The sequence below is a fragment of the Amphiprion ocellaris genome, chromosome 9 (assembly GCF_022539595.1).
Source record: "Amphiprion ocellaris isolate individual 3 ecotype Okinawa chromosome 9, ASM2253959v1, whole genome shotgun sequence".
Lineage (NCBI taxonomy): Eukaryota > Metazoa > Chordata > Actinopteri > Pomacentridae > Amphiprion > Amphiprion ocellaris.
In genome coordinates this window covers 6962679-6982854 of record NC_072774.1, presented here as the reverse complement: position 1 = coordinate 6982854, position 20176 = coordinate 6962679, and the positions used below count along the sequence as shown (strand labels likewise).

At 41.5% G+C, this 20176-nt stretch overlaps 1 protein-coding gene across 1 annotated transcript; it reads left to right on the top strand.

Annotated features, from left to right (window-relative positions):
* Positions 1–1535: 1535 nt before the first annotated feature.
* Positions 1536–18127, top strand: nradd (neurotrophin receptor associated death domain). Its single transcript, XM_023275506.3, has 6 exons — positions 1536–1972; positions 7369–7501; positions 7669–8022; positions 9501–9726; positions 9836–9978; positions 16108–18127. Exons 1-6 carry the CDS (start codon positions 1934–1936, stop codon positions 16419–16421), a joined length of 1209 nt encoding a protein of 402 aa, XP_023131274.1. The 5' UTR covers positions 1536–1933; the 3' UTR covers positions 16422–18127.
* The last annotated feature ends 2049 nt before the right edge of the window (positions 18128–20176 follow it).

The following is a 20176-nucleotide window of genomic DNA, read 5'->3' as shown; positions in this document are numbered from 1 at the left end:
TTCTAGTGAATTTGAAAAAAAATAAACATGGAATTATGCCTCTTCCGGCTTCTTATTATACATGGGACTAATTTTAACAGTGTTATATACTGGTGGATAGCTTAATCTAACATATTCTATACAGAGTTTATCAAATGTTTTACATATAGAGCTTTTTTCAGTTGAATGAATACAATAAAAAAGTAATATTTCACTCTGCAGTTCACATGTACATGCAAAAATAGTGCTAGGGAAAGCAAAAGTTATGGCAAGACAGCGCAAAACTATTCTGATGGAATGTAATATTTTCCTCTGCAGTTTATACGTAAATATACAGTAAGAAGATGCAACGGTATTGTAAGAGAAAGCCAAAGTTATCACGAGTGAGCACAAAAGTTGCGGTAAGGAACAGCAAACCTCAATGCAAGGGAACACCAAAATAATGCAAGGTAACTAAACTGTTCTGAGGGAATGCAAAAGGATTCCAAGGGAGCAAAACAGTGCTGTGAGGGAATGTGACAGTTATTGTGATAACCCACAAAACTAATGTGAGGTAATGCAAAAGTATCACATTGGAATGCAAAATTTATTGTCAGGAAATGTGAAACTATTGGTTGGAAACATAAGTATTGCAAAGGAACACAGATCTTATTGCAAAGAAATGCAGAGGAATTGTGTAGACTGCAAAATTTGCATGGAAACATGAAACTGTTGTGAGGAAATGCAAAAGTATTGCAAAGGAAACACCACTGTGGAGTCGTGCAAAGTTTTGTAAGTCCTGCTAAGGTGTTATGTAAAAGTTAGCAGGAGATAATGAAAGTGTTCTGAGAAAAAACAAAAGTTATTGTGAGCTAACATGAAAGTTGTGGTGAAAACTAAAGTTCTGCAAAGTAATGCAAAAGTTATTTTGGTACAATGTAAAACTATAGCAAGGAAACACAAAATTACTGTAATTAAACCCGCTAGTTATTCGGGATAGCACATATGTATTACAAAGGAGTGTAAAAGTTTTTGTGAGGTGAGTGCAAAAGTTTTGAAAAAGAATGCAAAAAATACTGTAATACAAAACAAAAACTTTCACCGAGACCCTTGGTGGCCTCCATACAAAGTGGGATAAATGGAAATACTGGTAAAATACAAACACTTTATGCATTTGTACAGGAGTGCAGTGCTTCATGTAGCATTCTTATGATTATCTCACCACCACTGATATTTATTCTAAGCCTATTCTTAGCCATTTCCTTAATAATAATATTTATGTAACGTTGCCCTTGTATTTATTCAATCCTGGACTCTTTGGGCCTCTATGTATTACTGATATTTTCATTATCCTGTATGCAGTAAAGGCTTTAAAATAACAGACTTCCAGCAGGTAGATGAGTTTATATCAGTCAGTAGATAACTGGAGACACAGATGATGACAGAGTGGATTACTGCTGCATTGTATTACATTTCTGAGCGGCGCGTCGCAGGGATGCAGCCAATCAGGGCGCCCGGCTGAAAGCTGAGTAGATGGGAGGAGAATAGGCCCAGGAGAGCTCAGCAGCAGCTTTTTCCTGACTCATCTGTTGCAAAGCTGCAGGAGAGGCGGCGGTGCGGGGCATCCTGCGAGCTCAAACACAGTCAACTTTTGTTTCATCTCACATACCCCCATCAAGAAATGCACTGAAAGAGCCCAATGCTGCGTTTCCACCGGGGGAATCAGCGGATTACGCGCATTTTAACGCCGCGTTCTCGTGCGTAAAAACGTCTGACTGCTGGACTATGACCGAAGTTTCCCGTTTGTGCGTTTTTTGAGAAGTTGGGTGTTTGGTTGGATGTAGAAAGCTGGACGTTTTTTGCACTTTTTCGTGACTTTTGAAGGCTGCAGACTGAAGAAAGTTGCTGTCAGAAGATTTGGAGACGCGCCAGTGTGTCCGCTCGAAGGCAAGGAGGATTTTTGGAGACTGAAGACATGAGACCGTTTGTTGTATGCGCCCTCCTGCTGTTCAAAGTAAGCACTGAACAAAATCCTCCTTCTCTCTGCTTTCTTTCTGGCTTCTTACCATGAAAATAGGTGCAAACATCACCCACCCAGTTCAGTTTTGCCTCATTGTTCCCAGAGGAAATCTGCCTCACACCACAGAGCCATATTTCATTAAGGCTGTGTCACACGGCCCCTGTTGGTGAATATGTTTGTTGTCATACTCTAGTTGGCAAATAACAATGGAAAGACTGAGAGGACACATCTGATTAAATCGCATCCTGCCATTTTCTTAAAGCCAAACTGCTCCTCAGCCTTGTTTCTTCTGGCCTACCTTCCACAGGCTTGTTTGGAAAACCTCACATGGTCACAATTTCACTCTGTTTCAAACTGGGAGGTCAGTTTTCCAGTTTTTCCACTCACATGACACAGTTTTCAGCCCATCATTATGTGCAGCGGCAAGAAAACAACTCAAAAACATCAGGAGCACAACAGTTTAACCAAGATTATGCACTGGCACCGTGATAAATGAGGTATTTTATGCACAAATTACAGTTTCTGTGGTGTCTGATAGCATATTATTATATTATTAAGCCAGGATCAGGGTGAAAAGAAAAGCCCCTGCCTCCATAGTTAGTTACAGACAATAATTTGACACTCATCTAGGTGAAAAAGCCCAAAGGGGTTGTAGTCCTGTCTAGACATGCTGCTCTGAGTAAAAGCACTCTTGTGAGATCAAAGTGTCTAGATAACACTTCACCTTTTTAAAAGATCTCTTTCTGATCTTACGGTCATAACATCAGCAGGATTTGAGGTCCGAGATTTGGTCTCTAATCTGCAAAAATCGAGGATTTTGGTGCAGGAGTTGATTTGGAGTCTGGAACACTGATTTTCTTTGGTTTCTGTTGCCACATTTGTTGCTTTCCTGGTGAAAATGCGGCCCAGTTAGAAGAACTACTGGGGTCTGGATATCCGGAGCAAAGCAATTATCATCATTTTCTCCCAGTTTGTGGTGTTTATGTGCGTGTGGTAGTGGTGGGGGGAGAGCAGTTTAGTTTGCTACCACAGTCATTTGAATTTCCATCGAGTAGGCAGACTTCAGGATCATTTAGAAATCTTTATCTCCTCGCAGCACTTTGGTTAAAGTTGGGAAAAAAATCTGCAGATTAATAGTTACAGCATCTCTGCCCCTGTTTGATTTAGGATAATAGTTGTGGGAGAACGTTTTTTCTTTGCAGGAAAGGAGCCTTTTAATTTGTCCCTCATGCTGCCTTGTACACCAATGACAGTAATCAGCGCAGATCAGTGGGATGTGCAGCTCGGTTTTGTGGCCGAAAGCCTCCTCCGTTGGTCAGATTGTGGATTCTGGCGGGTCAGAGTCCTCACAGGGGGAGAGCATCCTTTTGTGTGTTTATTTTCACGCAGATTAGATTAAGTGTGGAAACTCTGGCTCCTAGCGCTTCTTCAAAAGCACCGATTTCACTCCAGAAGGGCCCACAGAAGAAAATGTCTCAGGGCTTAAATGAATAAGTGTGTGTGCATGTGTTTGTGTGTGTTTGTGTGTGCGGTTGTGTGTGTGTGTGTGTGATCTGCGATGACTGAGTGACTCCGGCAGCCGTGGAGCTGAGAGCCCCATTGAAAGCGGCGCTCCTCCTCGGTGGTCCGTCTGTTCTCGCTGGGGAATCCCTTCAGATTGCAGCTTCTTACCTTAATGGAAAAAGCAACTGCAGTTTGAGACTTTCTGCCCCCAAATCCAGCAGATAAGACCCAATACTCCAAGGGAAATTATCTGGAAATGTGCTTCAACAAGAAGTCTAAATTCTCTTACTTACAGAGTATGTTCTTGTTTCTTTCCTCCTCTGTGGCAGTAAACGGAATAACAAAGGATTGAAAGGCTTTTATTGTTGTAAGCAGCAATAAACAAGTTATCAGTGCACTGAATCTGTTACTCAGAGCTCACTGTGTTTCTACCTACATACCTCATTCAGATGCCCTCTATTCATACAAACGGAGGTAGACCAATATTAAATTTATAAAGAACCTAAAAGAGAAGTCCAGTTGTTTTCTACTAAAGCTCTTAGGATTATCATGACCTAAATGATCAACAGTCTACTTAGACACGTACAAAGAACAGTGGAAAAAAGTATGTGAGGAAACAAAACAGTGTAAAAAAAAAAGTATGTGCAATATTTATAGTGCAAAAATTTGGGGGTTGAGAACAAAATTTTGGGGGGGTTTGGACATTTTTCACTAATTTCTGACATTTTAAAGACCAAGCATCTGATCAAATAATCGAAATAATCAATATTTGTAGCTTTTAAACTGAAAATAAGGACAAAGTATGATACTGTAGCAACGTGAGCAAATGTAATGTAGTGGCAAAAGTTCACAATGTTCAACAAAAGCTTTTAATTAACTAGAATCCAGTTAAATAAATGTTGAAAACGTGTTTATTTGTGCATCACCAAAGTCAAACCAACAATCTAAGAGTCTGATTGTGTCCTTTGATGTTATAAAAACTAACTCAGAGGCACCTATATCCTCACTTTCCTGTTATTTTATGCTACTTTCTGGATAGATGCATGTAGAAACACGACTGCGCACTAAGATTCGACTGACGTGTTTTTTAGGGCCGATGATCATCAAGGAGACCGATAACCAATATTTGGAACTAATATTTACAGTCATTGCAGTAAAAGCGAAAACTCTGGTGTTAAAATTTCACAATAACACAAATTCCAATGCAAAACTTACAAGTTAAATTAAAAAAGAGCTTCTCAACATTTATCCTTCAGCTCTGATTGGCCATAACTCCTGATAGGTAACCAATCAGATTGGGCTGTGGGCGGGACATTTCGCAAGACTACAGATTTATCGGAAGGCAGTTTTGAAAAAGAGCTGAACCGATAAAGAGAAAAATGTTGAATCTGACATTGAGTCGATCCCTAGTTTACACCCTAAAGCTGTGATTTGTCCTGTTTAATCCAATACGTGATCTCTGTAAGGAAGCATAGACATGTTTTTATTTACTAAATGTCATTTTTTTTCTTGGACAAATCCAGTTTCAAGTCATCCAGTGTAAATATTTTCTATTCATTATCCTGAAATATCTTCTCAGACCAGTAAAACTCTGATGGTCTCTGTATGTAGAGCTACATTATACTGAACATACAGTAGATAATTACGCAGTCATTCCTCTCCTGAGTGGATCACTGTTCCCGCTCGTCTCCAGTTGGGCATGCACTAAATCTTTCATTGTGCGCTGGGCACCGGCGGGTAAAGTGCCAAGCTTTTTGGCAGCTCGAGTCGGGCCTCCAGCCGAGCCTGCGGAGTTGCACCGGCCCGGACTCGCACTGCAAAATGACGGAAATCCAAAATGTAACGCTCCATCCATCACATGCAGAGGACCAACCGGAGCTACCAGGATGCTTTTTCTGCCACAAGTTATTAGGATCACCGTCTGCCAGCTCCAGATATCCTCCCGATTCCTGCCTGCTGGACTCCACCACCGCCCCCACCAGCACCCTAATACCTCTGATCTGGCTTCTGCGACTGATATCATCAGGCTCCTCTGTGCAGTCAAACGGGGCTGTTGTTTTTGGAACGAGGCGAGCCCGGTTTCAAAGCTGCTGCAGTATCAGCATGGAACATTTTAGTGTTTTGCGACTGGGGGCATGGCAGTGTGTGTGTGTGTGTGTGTGTGTGTGTGTGTGTGTGTGTGTGTGTGTGTGTGGTGGGCTTTTGTTGGAGGCGCTGCAGGTTCACACATGTTCCCTGTGTTCCTTGGCAGACTTCAGAGACAAAGAGAGACATCATTGGGCTGTTTAGCTGTTACTTTTCCCCTTTGCAGGAGGTTAGTTGTTAGACATCTGTTTGCTCTTGTCAGCCCCCAGGCGGAGCAGGCCAATCTCCCCTTTAAATGTGTGCATGTTTAAGATGCCGTCGCGCACCGCCTGCAGAAGGGAGGTGGGGCTGTTAGTGAAATACTGACCTTCGGAGACACACCTGCAGGGCTGGGTGACTTCAAAGACCCCCCTCTCACCCACACGGACTCTCTCATGCTGGGCAGCCTTGGTTAACTGACACCCTCGCCTGGGGCCGGAGCAGTCTCCTTTCTATCCTCCCATTTCCCTCCCATACGCTTTATCCACACAGACACTGACACATTGTCATTCACACAGATTTTGCAGTGAGCGGAGAGCTCATTTTTTTCCCCTTCCTTCCTCCTCCTCTGATTGTTTTCCTTCGCCCCCTCTCTGTTTTATTCTCTCCACTGATCTAAAGCCATCTGATTAAAGCCAGCCACTCCTGTCAGGCACCAGCCCTGCTGCACAAGCTGTTAGGAATGTCTGATCTATTCCTCATGTCATAACTCAAGCTGGGCTCTCCATTACCCACTTGCAGATAAGGACCCAGAGCACTTTGAGAGTGAAAACTGAGGCAGATAGAAAGATAATAAAGGGCCATTTTCAGTTCACCCCGCTGCTTCTTTAATTGCACGGACGTGGGGATGTGGGCGATTTCCTTTCCATAAGAGGGGGCATAGCAAGACAAAGAAAAGCTTCCTCTCGTGTTGACTTTTTTTGGTAACGACTTGTTTAACCCTCTGTTTTTTGCTCCGTCACATTTTTCCTCACTGTAGGTAAATGTTTTCACTGCAATCTAAAGCCCTGAACCACTACAGAAGCAGCACAACCAAGACTAGAAGCAGAAAGAACTAAAAATATCCCTTTTTTGCAGTGTCTTTTTAAAAAAAACCTTAAAGTTGCATATCTTTTATTATTTATTAAACAGAAAGTGAAAAAAAGAAAGAAATTTATGCAAGATTTGTCCCAGTGCCTACAGGTGTTTCTAGTACTGGAAAAATAGTGGTATTTAACTATTTACATTTTTATTTTATCTTTCCATACCTGTTTCTTCTTTGTTTTGTGTAATCACAGCCTGCAGTTCAGCCAAAAAAATCCCTAAATTGTTGTCATGTTACTGTTAATTGCAGCTGCATTACTAATTTCTTCTTGGTTTTGCCAAAAAAATATAGAATTTTTAGTTTTTTACAGAATCCAGTTAAATCTAATAGTGTATTTTTGGTACATTTTTATATGAGACACGTAGAATACAGTGATTTTGATGCAATACCACTATTTTAAGCTTAGTTTTAGTTATGCTTTCCAATGGAACAACTCGTCCCAGATGAGTAGTTCAGGGACCACCGTAAAGTAAAACAGCCAGTGATTCTTTAGCAATGACAAATAGTCTAATTTTGAATTTTTTTCCAAATAACATGCCTTCTAAATATGAATACAACAACTGTTGTGTCAAAATGAACAGGGCTGATTCAAAGTGGCCCAGAACACAAGGCCATGTTTGTCTTTCCTCTAAAGAAAAGTGGCAGTATTTTGTCTAACTATGTCATCTGTTTACTGCAGGTTGCTCTTGGAAATGCCTGTGCCAGTGGCGAGTTCACTGACTCAGGGCAGTGTTGCAGTTTGTGTCCCGCCGGCTCTGGAGTGGTGGTGGAGTGTGGGAAAGAGGATACCCAGTGTGCACCATGCCCTCGGGGTAAGCACTTATCATCTAGTGTTACTACTCCACTGTACCAGAGAATGCAGTCTGTTTTACCTGCCTTATCATGATCTCCGTCATACATCCAAGAGGCTGGGAGATTTTACATAGTGGTTCTCATAATTTTACCCAGACTGACAGGGATTTTGTAATCATTTTCTCAGGAACGTTTTCCGACTCTGAAGGCCTCAGCCGTTGCGTCCCGTGTGCCAGGTGCCCGTTCGGCGTACCCACATTGGCCTCCTGCTCTGCCACCCAAAACACACAATGTGAATGCGACAACAGCTACTTCTTTTTGAGCTCATACGGCCTGTGCGCTCCCTGCTCCAAATGCAATCGTGGTGAGGGGGCTGTCCGGGAGTGTGGCCCTCAGGGAGACACACTTTGTCACATCTGTGGACCCGGAACCTTCTCAGAGGAGGATCTCAGCACCAAACCCTGCCAGAAGTGCACCCAGTGCTCCGACAGCGAGGTGGAGATCCGTCCCTGTATGGCCAACTCCGACACACTGTGCATGGGTGAGTTGTAGCGAAGAATTCCACTCAGTAAATTCAGTGTTTTATTAAACCTCTGAACCCAAAGCAGTTTTGTGTTCCTGTCACATTTTTACCCACTGTGAGCTCATTTTTTCACTGCAGCAGAAAGTCCTGCACCTCTATGGAAACAACACAACCATAGCTAGAAGTGGAGAGAACTCAAAAATGTCTTCTGTGCAGTATGAGATGGGCATAATGCCTTAAATCTTAAAAGAGCAAAAATGAAAGTTGAAATTCTTTGATTATTAGTTTTGCAAAAATTAAAAAAAAACTGGAATCAACATTGACAACACATTTCCAATTAACCACAGATAAAAGTTTAACCGAAGAATTCCCTGAATTTTTGTCACGTGGTTATTGGTCGCAGCTGACTTACTATTTTCTTAAGGGATGTGCCGAGTTGCACAAAATTTTTTAGTTTTTTACAGAATCTGGCTAATGCAAATGGTTTACTTTTGGTATTTTCTTAAAAATGAGACGTATAGAATACCCAAATTTAAGCTTACATTTGGTTACCTTTCCTGACAACACCATACGTGACATATGATTCTCTAAAAGACCGTTGGAAAGTTTAAAATCCTTCTGTTTTTACAGTGTCTTACTCTGATAAATGGGCTAATTTTGCCAATTTTTTGAAGATAACATGCCTTTTGGGATTCAGAGGACTAAAGGACAAGTTTGGTAACATTCTTTATTTGTGCTATTGCCAAAAAAAATCCATAAAAGACGATAAATTGACTCCACTGCGTAAAGATTTCTGGTTCTTGTTGAAGCCTCGCTGTCTTTGTACTATAGTTTATATATTTCTGCTGTTGGTCCTGGCCTTGTAATGGAGCCAGCTTTATCCTTTAAAGATCTGATGCAGGGGGAAGGCAGCCATAGCAGATAAAAAGATAAAAGCTGAAGGGAGGTGGAACAAGGAGAGGGAGGGTCTGCGAGAGAACGAGGACATGTGGCCAACACCTGCATCCACACCTCACCTCTGAGCCCGCTGAGAGGAGAAACACGAATAGTGAAAAAAGAATCCACTTAAGCGCTGTACTTCAATTGACATGAGCTTGACAGGTCTTCAGGTCAACTGCCCTGAAGAACCTGAAGACCAAGGGAGGCTGCTGACCCTGACAGCTAGCCTAGTTTGCCCCCAAACGGCTACACTCGCTCTCCAGGAGTGGGGTCATCTGTACACGCTGCGGGTCCACATGTCGCGACCCTTTGACCCCACTCGGGTCAGCCTGGTACCTCGTAGTGTTTGATCCCAAAAATAGGCAAACCGCAGGAGGGCGAAGGAGGCTGGAAACAGGGGCAATGAAAGGTTCGAAAACCCCAGGGGAGCGGGATGGCTGAGGCTATCATTACATCTGGCCCTAATTTATGGTGTCCAAATGTGTGCTGATGTGCATGTGTGCAGATGCAGTGATACTCTCCGTTCCCGACACGTGTCCTTTTCTTAATCCCAACAGATAAGAAGCTGCACATTCTTTCCCGTCCTGCCGACGCCGACGGGACCAGAGATTCTCCTCGTTGGCCGGGTGGAGACGCCGCCATGGAGGAAGGAGAAGCCAGTCCTGCACCTGGAACGCCCAAGTTTACCCCCCAGGACGAGGGCGGCAGCAACAACATTCTGGTCTACGTGTCCGTTCTGGCCGCTGTGGTGCTCGGCCTGCTCATATATGTGGCTTATAAATGGTGAGTCCTCGTCCTTAAGTGTGTTTAATACTGAGTATGTGTGGCCGGGGAGGAAAAATAGCTCGCCGTGGGTAGTTTAACTGACATTGTTATCCTGTGCTCTACCCAGCTGGAGATCGTGTAAACAGAAGAAGGCGCTTTCTAAAGCCCGGGCGGCCGAGCTGGGAACTCCTCCAGAGGGAGAAAAGCTCCAGAGTGACAGCGGAGTGTTTCTGGACTCTTACAGCCTGCAGGACAACCAGCCCAGCAAAGGTGCGGTAGAAACTAAACTGAAAAATATTTCTAACAAGGTTACCAAAACATCAAGCCCTTTTGTAACTCACTGTGCTAAAATGTGATTACTTCACTCTATTAATTTAAATTGTAGAAGACAGGATGCAGAAAATTAAATAGGCTGCAGCAACATCTCTCTACATGTGACTATCCAGCTGAAGAAAGTTGAGCTCATTCACATTACTAAGGATAAATATAAACATCTTAATAACTGGTCATAAATTAAAATCAAAGTCAATATATTTTAATAATATTTCTTAATTTGGAGGTCATGAGCTTCTGACATCTCTTTGGTAAATTTAGTCCTCACATGCACAATCTTCCTACTCACTGCTCACAATTCTTTATGTAAATACCACAAAGAGATTTCCAAAGGGGTTTGCTTACTTGCACAGTCCAGGATATTTCAGGATTTATTCCTGGATATGTTTTTGGTTGACTTATGCTTGGGATTATTTGTCTTGCTGGAAAATCCAGTGATAACGAAGCTTCAATCAATAAGTGGGTTACAGTCTGAAAAAGTTGCTTATAAAGAGGATATCAACAGAAAAAATGTCTCCTATGTCCTTCTCTATTTTATCTCATCAGCATTTTTCTTCTCGGACTTAAACCAGGTAACATCAAGATCCATAGAGCAGTTTTTGCAGGGCTGGTCAGAAGTAGGTACCCTTGCAGTAGGTGCCTGGAAGAGGTTCTGTAAGGACGGTTCCTGTGGGCCTATAACAGTCTGAAAGTTCCTGCAGTGGAAAACAGTGTAAAGGATCCAAGATGCTAGTTTCTCCTTTGTCTTTGAGTTGTTTGCTACTCGTTGTAAAGGCTGGATTTATATTTGTATGGCACAGCCGAAGCTGAAATAGACTTCACAAAGGTGTAATTGCATTTTTGCAACACTTTGATAGCCTTATATCCTAGTAATTCAGTTTAGTTTAATTAGATTTTGTTTATATAGCACCAATTCACAGAATAACAGGAGTCATCTCAGGACACTTCACATAGTAACGTCAAGAGCTTACAGTTTTCTATTACAAAGCGAAATCCAACAATCATTTTTAAGCAGCTCTTTGGCATCAGTGCGAGGAAAAAAAATCTCTTTTCATAAGCTGAAACCTTCAGCAGAGTCAGGCTCAGGGAGGGTGGACATCTGCCTCGACTGGTTGGAGTGAAGGAAAGAGAACTGAACAGATAACAAAGAAGAAAACTGTGAACACTGTTTGACTAATGAGGCCAGTAACTGCAGATAAAAGAACCATGCAGCTAAAGAACCATAAGTATGTGCAAAGATAACAAAACTCAAACTACATGAGAGAAAAGACACAAAGCTGCAATCTAACTGGTTAACCCTCTGAACCCCAAAAACTGCCGCCAGGTTCAAAAATTGCCAAAATTACATCTTTATCAGACCTTGAAACTGTAGAAACAGAAAGAATTGTTTCTTTTAACTAATTATATGGTCAGATTCAGATTCAGATAACTTTATTTATCCCCTAGGGGCAATTCAGTTTGCAGACATGGGTCGCAGCAGGACAGGACATGAAACAAACATTCCACAACTATGCTGGACAACGTGTTTTTGTTTTTTACTGACAGCCCATGAAACCATGAAATGATATGGTGGTCCAATTGGGAAAATGAACTACATTTAAGCTTAAAATTGTGATATTTTACCAAAGCCACTGTATTCTACCTTTGTCATTTAACAGTTTGACCCAAAAAAATCCACCATTTGCACAAAACAAATCATGTAGACGCAACAACAACCAAGAAGCTATGACTCACTCGGCTGCAACTAACAATCATGCGACAAAAATGAAGTGTCTTTTTGTCTGAACTGCAGGCAGTGTTTACACAGAGCCGAGAGGAGACAAGCACGGAAACAAATTAGGCACACTGAGAGGAAAATAAAACATACTTGAGCAATAAAGTAAATGCAGAATGGCTCAACAATGGTAAACAAAGGGGCATTTAGTGTGGTGAAATGTCTTAGTCGCTGTTTAGAGCATTGTGAAAACAGTTGTAGAGGTTGTAAAACTGTACATGGTAAGAATCTATTGCATGTGGAGCCCACATTTATTTTCCAGTATTGGTAACACCTGTGGACACTTGGAAAAATGCACATATAAGATTGAAGTTTTTCAGTTTTTGCAAAATGAATATTTTTTATTTTTAGGACTGAAGGCACTCTGCACAAAAGACATTTTTGGATTCTCTCTCCTTCTAGCCGTGATTGTTCTGTTTCCATAGAAGGGCAAGATTTTATATCGCAGTGAAAAATGAGCCCATAGTTAGTCTTCACAAATGTACTCCAAACATCGCTCACATAAAATGGGTAAAATCCTAGGATATAAATACCTAAACCCCCCAAGGACCGAACCACACTCTCATAAAAACCTAAAGTTACTAGTTAAATGTGTAGGAGAAGCCGAAATTGCGATGAAGAAATGCCACAAAATACACAAACAAAGCAGATAACATTAAATCTACAAGGAAGATGATAAATTACCTCAATTTTACTTCTACTCAAGACCATCCCCAGAACAAAATCTAAGCCTCCAGAATCAAGCAGCACTATTTTATACACATAGAAATGTACGCAATCAACAGATCACAAGATAATGTGTTTAAGATGCAAAAATAATGCAAGCATATCAACATGATATTCTTCCCACTTGACTTCTTACATTAAGGACTAAGGATAATTTAATGTTTAATTATGCAAATTAGGTGTCTTATTAGAAATGTGCAAATTTGCATATATTTCCATAATAGAAATCTGAACTTTGGTTAAATTTAGCTTTAAATTTATTGGCATCTTAGAGGGTTAATGTATTCATAGAGGGATTTTCTTTAATAACTGTTAATACTGTCAACATCCATCCATCCATTATCTATACAACACTTAATCCTCATTAGGGTCATGGGGGGCTGGAGTCCATCCCAGCTGACTTAGGGTGAAGGCAGGGGACATCCTGGACAGGTTGCCAGTCTATCACAGGGCTCACAGGGATGACTGAGTGACTCCGGCAGCCGTGGAGCTGAGAGCCCCATTGAAAGCAGCGCTCATCCTCAGTGGTCTGTCTCTTCTCGCTGGGGAATCCTTTTACATTGCAGCTTTTTACCTCAATGGAAAAAGCAACTGGAGTTTGAGACTTTCTGCCCCCTAATGCAGCAGATAAGACCCAATACTCAAAGGGAAATGATCTGGAAATGTGCTTCAACAAGAACATCCATCAATCCATCATTTATATTCCGCTTAATCCTTATTCGGGTCGTTGGGGGGCTGGAGTTTATCCCAGCTGACTTAGGGTGAAGGCAGGGGACACCCTGGACAGGTCGCCAGTCTATCACAGGGCTACACAAAGAGACGGTCACACTCACATTCTCACCTATTCTCACCAATTTAGAGCAGGGGTCACCAAACTTTTTGAACCTGAGAGCAACTTCAAGGGTACTGAGTCGTACGAAGGGCACCTTGTTTGATACAAACTTCCTCAATAGCAAACTTGCGCCATCATCTTTAAACAATAATAATAATAATGAAAATAATATGTAAAAAGACTGTCTGATCACATTTATGTTAATTGTTCCTTACAATAATTATTAACAATGATTTCCACAACAACGACGGTAGGAAACTAGGGCTGCCACTAACGACGAATCGATGAATCGCCTGAGCACGATACGTCATCAAAAGTGGAAGTGAGCGCGGAATGCAACAGCAATCACCGTCCGATCACCGTACATGTATAAGATATGTGCGATTCAGCGCGGATGTCCGTCTGTGTTACGCGCTCTGCTCGGAGGGTGATTGCTGTTGCATTGCGCGCTCACTTCCGCTTTTGATGACGTATCGTGCTCAGACGATTCATCGATTCGTCTTTAGTGGCAGCCCTATAGGAAACACACACACACATATATATATGGAAATCTGTTCCAATAATTAAAAGTCAGAGGTATCCCATCTCTGAAACTTTGGTAAATATCTTTCTTGGCAGTTTTTTATGAATCAGCATATTTGCAGCATTTTGTTCAAAATCACACCAGCTACATTTCTGTGCAAATTATCACTTCTAACATTTTTAGGAAATCATTAACTGTCATTAAATCATGCTTCATTCGTGCAAACCACTACCTTTGTAACATTTTTGAACAATTCATGAACTCTGTCCCACGTTTGTACAAATTATCAGTTATGTAAGAAAAAAAATCAACTCTTTCACATTTTGAAATGAATCCTATCACATTAGTACTAATCACCAGCATTTTTCACCAGCATTGCAACATTTTTAACAGATCATAACAACAAATCATTAAATGTTTTCAACAAATTATTTTTCACATATTTGTGCAATGGCACGGTGTTTTGAATGACAACAGATATTACCTCTTTCATTGTCTGTAAATGTGTGTTAGTGGGAAGTCTGGCATTGCAGAGCTTATCATGTCTTACCTTTACCTTGCAGCTCACAGTTCAGATGGTTCAGTTTCCCAGTGATGTCTGTTAAAAATGCAAGGGCAAGAATCCACCCAGTGTCCTCAAGCAGCAAGGTGTCTTCCCCTTTGGACTGCATCAACTCTTTGATTTCAGCCAACAGTGACAAAAAACGCTGCAAAACTGGTCCCCTGCTGATCCATGGGGTTTCTGTGTGTAGTAACAGGTCACAATGTTCAGCTGACAGCTCCTCCAGCAGCACCTTCAATGTCCTGGTTGTTTGGCTTTGGAGCCATTTATGATCTTCACGACACGAGTCATCACATGATCAAATCCGGCCACTTTTGTACATACATATGTCCTGCTGGTGAATGATGCAGTGGTAATGTAGGAATGTTGGGAAGTCTGGATCACCTCTGCATCGTACAATGAAGCCTGCATGGCGACCCGTCATGGAGGAGCCCCGTCTGTCGCCACTAAAACAAGCTTTTCTAATGGTACATTTTTCTCCACGAAGAAACTTTTCGCCGCGTAGTAAATTTCAAAGCTGCCTTTAAGTCCCGGCTTTTCCTGTCCGTAGTGCGCATACAGTCTATGTGCGCTAGCAGGTGGCTAGTTAGCATGGAAGCTTTGTAGCGGCTAAGTAGCGTCTCTCCACATTGTGCCGCTTTGCCGACGCAATAGTCGCCCCGCAAATACGACACACACATTTATCTTTCACTGTCGAGAAAAGGAACTCTTCCTCCCAATCACCGTGAAAATAGTGTTTTCTCTTACGCTTCTCTGCCATGTTTTGGGGGTAAAAGCCACATGTAGCTTCCCACAGTGTCTGCGTCCGGACGCAGCAGAGTGACGTGGTGGTTTGACATGCGCAGTGAACTTTGACTCGGACAAGGTCAAAGTTCATTTACACCAAAGACATTTTTGTTTTTAAAAAAAATTATAATAAATATTGTAATTTAAAATCTGTATTATTGTTAGTATTTTTTGATTGAAAAAGAACAGCAGCTATATTTTTTATAAGGAATTTCATGGTGACTACTGTTATTTTTAAAACATGTGTCACGGGCAACTCACATGGTCTCTGTGGGCAACCAGGTGTCTGCGGGCACCGTCTTGGCTACCCCTGATTTAGAGTCACGAATTCACCTCAGCATGTTTTTGGACGGTGGGAAGAAGCCGGAGAACCCGGAGAAAGCCCACGCATGCACAGGGAGAACATACAAACTCCATGCAGAAAGATCCCGGGAAGGCCGGGACGCAAATCTTCTAGCTGCAAGGCGACAGTGCTAACCGCCGAGCTACTGTGCAGCCCACACACTGTCAGCGACCAGGAATAAAAAAAATCAACATGTTTTTAGGAAGAAAATGTTCTAAAAATCAGACTGTCGATGATATTTATATATAAAACCTCCTTTGATAAGCTTCACAGTACAGACAGGAATAAAACTGGGAAGTTTGGTGTATCTAAACAATCAACAGGTCACATTGTAAATGAACATATCCCAGAATGTATATAGAACTGTTGGTTTACAGGGAAACTCAATCAAGTTATATATATATATATTCCCTATATAAATATATATATATATATATATATATGTGTGTGTGTAGTACTAGTTAATTTCTGTCGGTGGATAGAGCGAGTCAGTAAGTTAATTTTGCTTGTTTTTTCACAGGTACCAAGCGAGACAGTAAGCAGGACACTCGTCTGTACATCAACCTGCCCCCTCACAGGCAGCAGGAGGTGGAGCGCCTCCTGCAGGAGGGCAGCGGTCGGGGCTGGAGGCACCTGGGAGCAGCGCTGGGCTACGAGACCGAACAGCTGGACCTGTTTGGGCGAGGAGAGGCTCCGGCTCACACGCTGCTCTCCAACTGGGCCCAGAAAGAAGGCTCCACTCTGGGACTGCTGTGCTCGGCACTGGCTCGCATCGAGAGGCCCGACGTGGTCACGGCTCTTAACTCCCCCACGCAGGGGGTTTCTGTGGTCTGACGGCCTCCCCAAGAGTGACATGACAGACTCGAGTGAAGAACTTTGAACATGACAAGAGAGGCACTCTGATACCAACACCTCTGTTGCCGCTGGAAGCCGCCACTGATGGTTTTTTTTTTAATCGCTTTGTTGACACATAATTCAGTTTTTCTAATAATAATCCTCCAAGTTTATGGTTCCGTTTGATTTTACATGCATTCAGGTGCTTGAAAGAATCTCTTGCAGAGTGTGTGCTCCAGATAAAACCAGCAGTTATCGTAGAAAATTAACAGGAATAATACCATATGTTGCACATCTCACCAGTGCGATTATTGAGGGAACAAATCAATCTAATGGAAATGACATGTAATGAAATGCAGCAGTCAGCCACAACATTAAAACCACAATCACAATGCAGTATATAGCCATTCATGTGGATGTTACTTCAACATGCACCACCCACCTTAACAGAACAGCACTCTCCCAGCACAGCAGAACTTTTCAGGAACAGCTCAAGAAACAAGACGAAGAGTCCAAGACGTTTCGACCTACACACTCCCCAGATAACAGCATCTCTTAGAGCAAGCCCGATTCATAGAGGTCCAACCTGGCAACCCACAGGACCCAAAGGATCTGAAGCTAGCCACAATATTAGTCGGATAGTTTTAATGTTGTGGCTGATCTGTGTATACGACAATCCTGTTTATGTGCACATAAATCCTGGCTGCTGTAAATATTCACTTAGTGGCAGGAAGGCAAATCGTGTGTTTATACGCGCTGCATGACTTGTTCCCTTTCAGAAACAACAGCTTCGATGTTATTTGGGCAGAAATCAGGTCTGTCCGCCGCCCACTTTAAAGAAACCCTCCCTCCACGTGCTGTTGTAAACAAATAGGAAAGCCTTAGATCATCGTGTTTCTCCTCTGGCTGGCCGTTTTTATGAATCACAACTTTAGCAACCACTTTGGTATTGCAGCTGAGTTTTGCCAGAAGGACTTCCAGCAACACTTCTTGTCCAATATGACTCTCCCTGTTCGGGATCATTTCTGTGCACATGTGCATGCTTTAAAAAAAGAGAAAAAAAAGACTCCAAGAAACCCGGTTCAGGGTTTTTGTGCCAGATTTCTCCTGCAGAAATTTGAAATGTTTTTACGCATCCCTATCATGCTTGCAGTTGCTGTTTTTTATACGAACACTTTATCCAATATGTAGATAGGAACTGCTCACTAGATTTGTTTTTAAAGTTACTGCCTTGTTTTGTTTTTTCTTTGTCCTTTGTTTCCGCCGCAGCCGCTCAGTCGCTGTGGTGTTTATTTACACTGAAGATATATTATGCACCAGTGACGTATCACGTCTCATCGGGGTAAAAAAAAAAAAGAAAAGAAAAGAAAAAAGGAAGCATTCTGTGAAATATAAAAACATCTTCCTTAGCTCTTCCTAATAATCACCATTTGAGTGTAAATATCTTCAATGTTGGTTTGTTTTGGCTGAAAGTGAGAATTTTTTTAACCTTGTAGACTGAAGAAAAAGGAATATTGTCCTTAGAATCATAAAAATGTACTCAGCTACAGTTTTCTCACCTTGAATTTTCTCATATTTTAAACATAAAAGAAAAATCCAAAGACACTGTTAACATCAATGCTTGTTTCCGATTTGCCATCTTGCCTTTTGTATTTATTTTTCTCACCATTTCAATTTTAAAAGTCAATAAAATCAATGAGACTCAACGATACCTGTGGTTTGCGAGTTGCAGTCTGGCCCACATGTGGTTTCATGTTTTTAGAGTTATTTTCATTTAGTAAATAACTTTGATAAGTTTGATTTTAATTTAAAATACTACAGGTGAATAGAGCAACAAATTTAACAGATAGCGCCGTGAAACTTCCCCCAGATGATTGCTTATGTCAAGATAAATTTTTTTTTTGCATTGCAGGTTTTATGAAATGATTTAACTGTCCATTTGCCAAACATCAACCTGAATTTATTGTTTTATTTAGTTGATATATCAGAGCCAGCAGTTTTTAAAGAGGGAGTTTTCTTCTTATCATAAATCAGAAAATACTATCAACAGCCAGATATAAATCCCGTTTCTGCATGTTTTAGGAAGAGAATGTTCTATAAATCAGACTGTGAATGATATATGAACAAACCCTTCTGCAAAATGCTTCAGAATTCAAACTGGAAAGTTGGGTGTGTTCAAGTTCTAGTGAAGTGGAGATTTCTGGCTCAGAGTAGGAGGAAAAAAACAAAGTCAATTTGTAAACTTCAATTCTTCCAACTTAATTTTTAATGGAAACTAATAGTTACACAGAACAAAAAATGAAACCTCTCCAGTTGATTACTTAAATGTGTGTATTACGCAGTGTGCATAATACACAAGTGTGGTAAAATAACGACCTAAATATTTATTTTGAACATATTATGTATAGTCATGAGAAAAAAGACAAAGCCAAAATCTAAAAACCATGTAACCGTAGAATTTGCCTTACTACTATAATTCACAGTTGATTTTTAGGTTATCGGATAATAATTATGCCACATTCTTAATTGTTTATTTTTTTTTTATTTAATCAACACAGGGGGCTTTAATAAGCAGAATATAACCATTGAAGCATGGCGTCCACTCCAGTGGAACAAAAATATGTGCATGTATCAAACCATATGTAATGTGCAAATTATTTTTTAGACAGCCTAAAAACTGTTTAACAAGCAGAGGAGTTAAATCAGTGTTTAAAAGTGGTGGATAAATGGCTGAAAGTACCCTTTTATCCACCAAAAGTAATGGATAAATGCTGCACTACCTACAATGAGGGTGATATCTTTAAGCAATGCATAAATGGCTGAGAAAGGACATAAAAAGATCCAAAAACCCTTAATAGTTTGAGACATTTAGTCTTGTTTTCAGGTATCTTTCTCTCATGCCGGCCATAGATTCAAAGTGAGCAAGTTTCCATAAAATCCTGCATTGTTTATGGAATACGAACATTTTTATGGCCTTGTAGCAACACTAAATGGCCAGTTATTTTTTTTAAGTTAATAGAAATGTGACGTTTACTGCTGAAGAATCACAGTCCTACTGAGTGAGAGACATTCTGTCTGTCACTTTCAGTAAAGCAGAAAAAGCCTCTTGCTGGATCGCAGTAAGGACATGAAATCTACTACCTCCTCAAGGGATTTACTGTATGAGAACATTTCCTGTCCAAAAACCCTGAGGGGAAATCATTTAAGAGATATTTAATAATTTCAAAAATGAAAATAATAGCTTCATCCTAAGTATTTAAAAAAAAAATATTCGCTCCTTCTAGATGCTCCCCCCTTCTAACTGAGATCTGTTAATGATCTCTCTGCCTTCGCTTCTAAGTGAGAGCAGGCATCTCGCATGGCCTAGGGCGGCGTTAAATGCCGTCACACACTCCAGAAGGGACTGCTTAACTGCGGTCTGGAGCGCACAGGCATGGGGCTGCGGAATGTGCACACACTGGAGAGGGGGTTGGGACGGAGAAAAAGCCGAGGGGGGAAGCGCTGCAGCTCCCCTCTCGTCACAGGTCTCCATATTTAGAGAGCCGAACGTCTCTAATGAGGGCAGTCGATCACTTTGTTTCCCCCTTTGCTGGGGCCGAACATCTGGCTCGGCGGGACGCGAAGTGGCATCCACGCAATGCGCTTATTAGAGGCGAGAGTCGATCTAAATCTAGACTTGGGTGTGCACCGAAAGCTGTTAATCACGAGCAGAGTCACATTCGCACTTTAACTGATGCTCAGCGGGGACGTGGATA